Here is a 9704-nt window from a genome sequence, read left to right as displayed (position 1 = left end):
CCTTGGGAACCTGGTGCTGCATTTGCCTGATGTCACAGCAAGTGAGAGTTCAAACCCAGGTGCTCTCATTTCGAATCTACGACGCTGCCCCCCAGGCCAGGTGTTGTAAGTCGTCAGACCAACATCTATCGATCTCTCTTGATTGGCACTACTGCCACTAGCTGCCATTTTATTTTATTATTTCATTTTACATTTTTTGGCTGTGCTGCTGGCATACGGGATCTTAGTTCCCCAACCAGGTTTGGAACTCGCGCCCCCTGCATTGGAAGCACGGAGTCTTAACCTCTGGACTGCAAGGGAAGTCCTGCCATCATTTTTGAAAGCTTTTTATGTGCCAGGCATTGTGCTGAAAGGCTACATCTAATCTTCCCAACAACCATGGAAGTGGTTCCGTAATTATCATTTTACTACTGAAGAAACCGAACTCAGGTTAAAGAACTTGCTGAAGTCACGCAGATGGCAAGTGTCAGAGATACGATTTAACCCAAGTTTGACTCCAAAGTCCATATTCTGAACCACCAAGCGAAACTATGATTTTAAAGATGACCATCACCGATCTCAGCCACGGCCCTCCCCCTGGGTTACAAGCCGGCCAGTAGTCCCCGCGCCGACGCGTGCGCAGACTCCGCCCGTCGCCCCTCCCTTTCCCACGAGCTTCTCAAACTGCGCAGGCGCTCTCCTTGTCGGAGGCTGAGCCGTGGAGCAGGCGCGGAGGCGGTGGCGGCGCCGGTGGGGCCTTGGGCACGCTTCGGGGAGCCAATGCGCGTGCGCGGGGCTAGAGCCACAGTCTTTGGGGGAGCACGGAGATGGCGGCCGCCGGGGGAGCTTCGTCTGAGCCGGCGGTTTCAGAACAGCCGGCGGAGCTGTCTGCCGCGGTGCGGGCGAGCATCGAGCGGAAGCGGCAGCGGGCGCTGATGCTGCGCCAGGCCCGGCTGGCGGCCCGGCCTTACCCGGCGACGACGGCTGCGGCTACCGGAGGTTTGGGCCCGGGCGGCGCCTGCCCCTTCTCTTTCCTTGCGGACCAGGGCTAGCGTCTTGGGTGTGGCGTGCACTCCCTTCGCGTTTCCGCGCAGACCCTCCCGCAGTCCCAGGTGCGGGGGGGTGGGGGTGGGATCCGCTCAGCGGGCGTTGTCACAGCGGGCTGTCCGAGACCACAGGGCGACTCCTGACTCCCAGCCCTGGCCTTTCCTCCTTGCTCTTGGGCGGTCCTTAGCTTGGGAACGCAGCCGCCCTCGCCGTCGGGAAATGCCAGCCAGTGCCTCAGTTCTCCCTTTCTGCTCTCTTCCTGCAGCTTCCACCGGTCCCAGGGGTGGTTTTTGTGTAAAGCTTGTAGACCTTGTAACACATTCAACTAGTGGTTCTGCACCAGCTTCCCTCAGTCATCTATTTAACACAGGGTGATTGAGTGCATATTCCGTAACCGGCACAGTGCTTGCTCCGTGCTGGGAGCAAACAGACGTTAGCTGCTGCCTTCGTGGGGCTAACAGAGTGGCATCTGTTGTGCTTCACGTTTTTCAAATTGGCTGATTTGATTCTCACAGCTAACCTGTGAGAAAATAATTAGGACGGGGTTTGGTATCCGTGTTTTACTGAGGTGGTAACTGAGGATCAGAAAAGGAAAGGGGGTTTGCTCGGGTGCATCCCAGTAAGTGCAAAGCCTAATCAGGACTAGAACTCGGGTCATCTGACCCTGGGTTCGGGGCCTTTCCTTGCTCACCAGGTGCCTCTGTTATACTAGGCATCTCTCTCACCCATAGGAAGAAAGGCTGTTATTCTTTTTTTTTTTTTTTTTTTTTTTTTTTTTTTGCTGTACGCAGGCCTCTCACTGCTGTGGCCTCTGCCGTTGCGGAGCACAGGCTCCGGACACACAGGCTCCGCGGCCATGGCTCGCGGGCCCAGCCGCTCCGCGGCATGTGGGATCTTCCGGGATCGGGGCACGAACCCGTGTCCCCTGCATCGGCAGGCGGACTCTCAACCACTGCGCCACCAGGGAAGCCCCAAGGCTGTTATTCTTGTTTGGATTTCATCTTTCCCTTTTCTTAGGGCAGCCCTTGGCGGCTTATTTGTCTCTTTGCCTATCATGTATGTGTCTATCATGTAATTCTCCAGTGGGGTCAACTAATAATTTTCCTCAGGGAAATACAGTTTGGTTGACATGTGGTTCTTCAGGACCACCTCTATAATGTGAAGCACAAGTGTTCTAAACCTATATCCATACTGTGTGAGCAGTTGAGCACGGTCAGAGCTGTGTCATCCACTACCCTTTTTCATCAGCCAGAAGTAAGAAAGAGTGAAAAGAGCGAGCTGCGTGTCTTGATATTCATACGGACACTGAATCTGCAAATTGCAACCAGTTTTAATGGTTCTGGTCTCATCCTTTCTGCTTTATAGTGGTTTTCTTTTATCCCTTTCCCAACTTGAAGCATTCTAGGGTCAGGACAAAAAGTTGTCCATCTGCATTGATTAATTCATATTCATTATTCCATAAAGGTTTCTAGATCTGTACTAAAAGACCGTGGAACACCGGTGCAAAATAGAGCATAAAGTGGTATTAAACTAAACGTCTGATAATGGAAAGCAAGGTAGCATGAGTATTTTGTTAGATTTCTTAGGTATTTGCCAAAGAACTGAACTGTGTTGCAACATTGTGTACAACCTGCTGTGCTTCAAGAGTTAGGTAGGTGCTGAGATTTTTAATCTTTTTAGTACTTTTATTTCAATGTACTGTACAGTTTTCATTTTCTGTGTGTGCTATGACATGCCATGAAAAAGACTGAGAAGAACTTGCTTAGAATGTGTTGCTAAGAGTACTGCTAAGGGCCTGGGGAAAAAACAAGGCATAGCAGTAGAGAGCAATTGGGCTTTGTTTTTGGCATGATTTACCAGTGTTCAGGATCCTGCAGATTATGGTCTTGATTACCCCAGCTTCCCTTTTTTTTTTTTGCCGTATGCGGGCCTCTCACTGCTGTGGCCTCCCCGGCCGCGGAGCACAGGCTCCGGACGCGCAGGCTCAGCAGCCATGGCTCACGGGCCCAGCCGCTCCGCGGCACGTGGGATCCTCCCGGACCGGGGCACGAACCCGTGTCCCCTGCATCGGCAGGCGGACTCTCAACCACCGCACCACCAGGGAAGCCCTCCCTTCTTAATTCTTACTGCACTCATGAATGATCATTCTAATCATTCGCTACACTATTCATGAAATGAGAATCATATTCTGATACATTCATTGATTTCTATCCAGTCAGTAAATATTCGTGGAATGCTTAACTATTTTTCAGAATTACGGAGGTAAAAGCACTCAGTCTAATGAAGGGATGTAGAGAGATGGACAGACAGTGTAGTAGCGTATGAGAATTGCTGTTAACAGTAGAAACAGGCTTATACTCTAATTCCTTTATTTAATAAATTGAGGCCAGAGAAGGGGAGTTTAGACTTAAGCAAGATAATACTTACTAAATTTGTCTTAAAAAATGAGTTATAACATTCATACATTAATGTAAAATGCGCTCATCTGAATTTTACCTATGTGAATACTCATGTCAATACCACAGCAATCAATATACTGTACAGACACTTCCAGAACCTTAGAAGTTTCCCTAATGACACTTCTTAGTCAACCATTCACCCTCAGAAGTAACTATCATTCTGACCGTTTGATTAGTACTGTCTGTTTTTTTTTTTTTTGCGGTACGCGGGCCTCTCACTGTTGTGGCCTCTCCCGTTGTGGAGCACAGGCTCCGGACGCACATGCTCAGCGGCCATGGCTCACGGGCCCAGCCGCTCCGCGGCATGTGGGATCTTCCTGGACCAGGGTATGAACCCGTGTCCCCTGCATCGGCAGGCGGACTCTCAACCGCTGCGCCACCAGGGAAGCCCATCAGTATGGTTTTAATTTGTATTTTCCTAATTACTTATGATGATGAGACCTTTTTCATGTGGTTACTAGCTATTTGCATATCTTCATTTGTGAAGTTTCTCTTCAGGTCTATTTCCCTTTTTTTAAGTTGGGCTATTTGTCTTTTACTGGTTTATAGGATTTCATTACATATTCTGTATGAGTCTTGTCAGATATACATATTGCAAATAGCTTTTCCCGATTTGTATCTTGTCTTTTTACTCTCATAATGGTGTCTTTTGATGAATAGAGGTTCTTAGTTTTAATCAAGTTCAATTAGCAGTTTTTCTCTTATGGTTAATACGTTTGTGTCATGTTGAAGAAGTTTTTGGCTACCTCAAGTTCATGGAATTATTCTCCAGTGTTCTCTTCTAGAAGCTTTATTGTTTTACCTTTTACCCTTTACATTCAAGACTATGATCCATTTAAACATTGTTTTGTGTATATTGTATGAGGTAGAGTCAAAGTTCATTTATTGAAATGACCATCTTTTCCTCACTGTTTTGTAGTACCTTTGTCATAAATCCTAGCATCATTTTTTGAAAATATTATCTTTTCCTCACTGAATTGTCTTGGAGCCTTTGCTGTAAGTTAAGTGACCAAATATGTGTAGGTCTATTTCAGGACTCTCTCTTCTACTATCAATACGTTGGTCCCTTTGTTTTAGTACTATACTATCATAATTACTGAAGCTTTGTAGTAAATCTTTAAATCTGGTAGTGTAAATCCTCCAGTTTTGTTCAGGATTATCTTGGCTATTGTGTGTTCTTTGTATTTACATATAAGTGTTAGATCAGCTTGTCAGCTCCCATTACTCCTCCCCCTCTGGAGCGTGCCTGCGCGCGTGTGCGTACGCACGCACACACACACACACACATACACGCGTGCGTTCCCACCCCCCGCCACTGCTGCGGTTTTGAATGGAATCACATTGAATCTTTAGGTAAATCTGGGGAGAATTGACTTATATTTCTCTTAGTGGTGTTTTCAGTATGGAGGTTTTCCACATCTGTTCCTAGGTATTATTTCTTAATTCTAATTGTAGATTCTTTTGGATATTCTGTATACCTAATCACATCATCTGTGAATACTGTTTTACTTCTTTCCAGCCTTTATGCCTGTCTTGTTTTCTTGCCATAGTACAGTGGCTGGGACCTTCATTATAATGTTGAATAGAAGTGGTAATAGTGGACATCCTTGTCTTGTTTGATATATATTAAATTTTTAAAAGTTCCTGTTTATGCACAAGGGAACATAAGGGCTTACCTAGTTCATTTGTTGACCACTCTTACTTTTTGTAGGGATGGCTAATGTAAAAGCAGCCCCGAAGATAATTGACACAGGAGGAGGCTTCATTCTGGAAGAGGAGGAGGAAGAAGAACATACAATTGGAAAAGTTGTTCATCAACCAGGTAAAGTGTGTTTTCAGAAAATAGATACCTAGGTTGGTCACTTTGAGTAACATGCATAATTCTTTGCAAAGTGATGCTAGAAAATGCCACATTTAGTCTAGTCACTGAGCAGGTTGGCTTTATAAGAGTGATAAAATTTGGCAGTTTTGCTAGTAGATTAAAAATGAAACAAATTTGGCAGTGATTCATTCAACATGTGGTTTGTGTACTTAGGGTTGATGCTCTCTGTTTTATAATAGGCAGGCTGATAGAATAAATACTTAAAAGTATTTTGATAGGCTGAAATGAGGGACTTGAAGGCAAGAGATAAAAATTTAGGTCTTTTCTTTATGTTTAGAGGAAAAAAAGTGGCCTGTAAAGTACAAGATAGGTCTGGCATAAAAAGAATAATAAAATAACTATTATCTAAGGTTAAAGTTTTGGTAAATCATATGTATCTATATCCCTCCATCCTCTGGATGAGGGTACTTTCACACTCTTTGAAACAGACAGTTTCACTTGATCATAAGTTTGAAGCCAGTGGTGGAATATAACAGCTTAAAAAAGCTATTTCAGTTTTGGTTGTAGCATTAGAAGTGTTGTGTATTCATCAAGGTAGGTGGTAATCCTGTTCTCTTCTGTGTGTATCTAAACTACTGTTTTCAGAAGCTGACACCTGAAGGATTAAAATACTTATTTTTAGTTTGTGTGCCTTTTTTTTTTTAACATCTTTATTGGAGTATAACTGCTTTACAATGGTGTGTTAGTTTCTGCTTTATAACAAAGTGAATCAGCTATATATATGCATATATCCCCATATCTCCTCCCTCTTACATCTCCCTCCCACCCTCCCCTCCCTATCCCACCCCTCTAGGTGGTCACAAAGCACCGAGCTGATCTCCCTGTGCTATGTGGCTGCTTCCCACTGGCTATCTACTTTACATTTGGTAGTGTATATATGTCCATGCCACTCTCTCACTTCATCCCAGCTTACCCATCTCCCTCCCCGTGTCCTCAAGTCCATTCTCTATGTCTGCGTCTTTATTCCTGTCCTGCCCCTAGGTTCTTCAGAACCATTTTTTTTTTTTTAGATTCCATATATATGTGTTAGCATATGGTATTTGTTTTTCTCTTTCTGACTTCACTCTGTATCACAGACTCTAGGTCCATATACCTCACTACAGATAACTCAGTTTTGTTTCTTTTTATGACTGAGTAATATTCCACTGTATATATTGGGTGCCATATTTTATGAGGGCTATTGACAAGTGTATATGTCCAAAACAGGGTGGTCAAAATGGAAATATTGCAATTGGCATGTGAGGAACAGTTGTCAAAACTGGATATGTTTGGGCTTCCCTGGTGGCGCAGTGGTTGAGAGTCCGCCTGCCGATGCAGGGGACACGAGTTCGTGCCCTGGTCTGGGAAGATCCCACATGCCACGGAGCAGCTGGGCCCGTGAGCCATGGCTGCTGAGCCTGTGCGTCCAGAGCCTGTGCTCCGCAATGGGAGAGGCCACAACAGTGAGAGGCCCACGTACAGCAAAAAAAAAAAAAACAAACAAAAAACAAAACTGGATATGTTTAACTTAGAAACACTTCAGCTGCCTGCAAATGCAAGAAGTATTCCTCTATGGAAGACAGATTATACTTACTGTGATTTGCTCTGGAGGGGAGAATTGGAACAGTGGGTAACAGTTACAGTGAGGGAGATTCCAACTCAGTATAGTGAACTTGTACTTTGCACTAAATAGGGTGTTGGCACATATATCATGTGAGACAAACCATGTGGAGTGCTGCCTCTAAATAGCAAAGCATTGGAGGGGTTCAGAGATTGAGAGACCACTTGAGCAGGATGTTTTAGAAAAGCCCTGTATCAGGAGGGAATGCCTTGAATTCAATGACCTGTAAAGTCCTTATGATTCTTTGGATATGAAGATTCACTGTAACTGTTTTTCTATAGATTCCTGAATCCACCACAGGCTTATAAAGCTGTGTTCATTTAACAGGTCATGCAACAAACATTAATTGAGAACCTACTGTAGTGCCTTTCTGCTTGACTGAGGTATGTATGTGGCATGTGTCATATACTGTTATTGACGGTAGGGCTGCTGCTTGCAGTTAGCACTCTGGTAGCGAATTTGTGCAGGTTAGAAAAGGTGTCTCTTATTCACAAGCTGGCTCCATACAGGGAAGGCAGGGAGAGGCTAAAGAAAGAGTCAGAGCACTCCAGATTGGTAGGTGGCAGTTTTAATAAGCAAGGGAACTTTCTTACGAGGCTTGTCTTGGGTGGCTGTGAGTTGAGTAGATCTCCACACCTGCTCGCCAAATCTTAAAGTATATGTAGAAGCTTTCACTGGGTTCAGCTGCATATTCAAGTCCACGTGGTCTCAACAACACCATACTCTCTCAAGGCTGTGTCCTTGAAACAGCTCCCACTGTGGGAACGTGGGGCAGAATGTACATCCCAAGGAGAGAAGGAGAGAGTGAGGAGCCTCTGATTGCCCAGGTCCAGCTCACAGGTTAACCGGTGGTCACATCCTTGATTACCTCTTCCACAGTGTCATCTTTGGGAGAGAAATTAGAAAAAGACCCTCTTTCTCTGGGCTGACTTAGCCTGGGCCAGGGCTCATGGCTTAAAAAGTGGTCATGGGCTGCATTTTGACACCTGTTTGCCCCCTTGGGCAGGTGCCTTTGCACAAGGAGCCTACTTTTAAGACTTTATGTGGATGACCTCTATGGGTAGAAGAAAACGGGGAGAGTAATTAATATTTTCTATCACTTTTTTTTTTTTTAGAGTGAGACACTAATTTCTGTACTTGGCAGAATTTCAGACAGTCACAATGATGAAAGGGCTTGAAAAGGAAAGGAAATGGGCTTCACTAGGTTTATAAAAGTTTGGATGTCTCCATACATACTGGAGAGGGGCCCCATGGATTAGGACACTGCACAGGGAGATCTCAAAAGGGGGGTTAGGGTGGAGCTTCTGCAACTCTTGACTGAGGGAGCAGTAGAACCTCTCCTTTGGTAAAAAGCTAGATGCCTATGGAGAAGAGGCTGGTTGCTTCTCTGTGCTTTTCTGCTTCCTAGGACTTTTTTTTTTTTTTTTAATGTTTTAAGTTACTTACAATTGGTGCAGCTTAAGAGCTCTTTCTTAGTTATTTCTGGGATATACATTTTAAAGTAATAACTAGAATTATGACTTATAACATTATACCAGAACATACAAGATTTTTAGAAATTTCATGTAATGTCTGAAAATTTATATTAACATATTTCCATAAATAACCCAAAGAAAGCTTAGTATTAGTTGTTTTTTTGTTTGTTTTTTTATACTGCAAGTCCTTATTAGTCATCAATTTTATACACATCCGTTTATACATGTCAATCCCAATCGCCCAATTCATCACACCACCATCCCCACCCCACTGTGGTTTCCCCCGCTTGGTGTCCATATGTTTGTTCTCTACATCTGTGTCTCAACTTCTGCCCTGCAAACTGGTTCATCTGTACCATTTTTCTAGGTTCCACATACATGCGTTAATATACGATATTTGTTTTTCTCTTTCTGACTTACTTCACTCTGTATGACAGTCTCTAGATCCATCCACGTCTCAACAAATGACTCAATTTTGTTCCTTTTTATGGCTGAGTAATATTCCATTGTATATATGTACTGCAAATTCTTTATCCATTCGTCTGTTGATGGGCATTTAGGTTGCTTCCATGACCTGGCTATTGTAAATAGTGCTGCAGTGAACATTGGGGTGCATGTGTCTTTTTGAATTATGGTTTTCTTTGGGTATATGCCCAGTAGTGGGATTGCTGGATCATAGGGTAATTCTATTTTTAGTTTTTTAAGAAACCTCCATACTGTTCTCCATAGTGGCTGTATCAATTTACATTCCCACCAACAGTGCAAGAGGGTTCCCTTTTCTCCACACCCTCTCCAACATTTGTTGTTTGTAGATTTTCTGATGATGCCCATTCTGACTGGTGTGAGGTGATGCCTTATTGTAGTTTTGATTTGCATTTCTCTAATAATTAGTGATGTTGAGCAGCTTTTCATGTGTGTCTTGGCCATCTATATGTCTTCTTTGGAGAAATGTCTATTTAGGTCTTCTGCCCATTTTTGGATTGGGTTGTTTGTTTCTTTAATATTGAGCGGCATGAGCTGTTGATATATTGTGGAGATTAATCCTTTGTCCGTTGATTCATTTGCAAATATTTTCTCCCTTTCTGAGGGTTGTCTTTTGGTCTTGTTTACTGCTTCCTTTGCTGTGCAAAAGCTTTGAAGTTTCATTAGGTCCCATTTGTTTATTTTTGTTTTTATTTCCATTTCTCTGGGTGGGTCAGAAAAGATCTTGCTGTGGTTTATGTCAAAGAGTGTTCATCCTATGTTTTCCTCTAAGAGTTTTA

At 43.8% G+C, this 9704-nt stretch overlaps 1 protein-coding gene across 2 annotated transcripts in view; it reads left to right on the top strand.

Annotated features, from left to right (window-relative positions):
- Window positions 1-668: 668 nt before the first annotated feature.
- Window positions 669-9704, top strand: part of XPA (XPA, DNA damage recognition and repair factor) — a 45356-nt gene continuing 36320 nt past the window's right edge. For both annotated transcript variants that reach the window (XR_014292667.1, XM_082610947.1), the window contains exons 1-2: window positions 669-978; window positions 5197-5307. Coding sequence is in view for 1 of the 2 variants with exons in the window: in XM_082610947.1 (XP_082467073.1) it covers window positions 807-978; window positions 5197-5307 (283 nt within the window). In the remaining variant the exon portion in view is untranslated. The remainder of the gene's footprint in view (window positions 979-5196; window positions 5308-9704) is intronic.

The sequence above is a fragment of the Mesoplodon mirus genome, assembly GCF_964341445.2.
Source record: "Mesoplodon mirus genome assembly, chromosome: 1".
NCBI classification, from domain to species: Eukaryota; Metazoa; Chordata; class Mammalia; order Artiodactyla; family Ziphiidae; genus Mesoplodon; species Mesoplodon mirus.
Note: the sequence above shows the minus strand (reverse complement) of the source record. Positions and strands in the feature narration are given on the sequence as shown.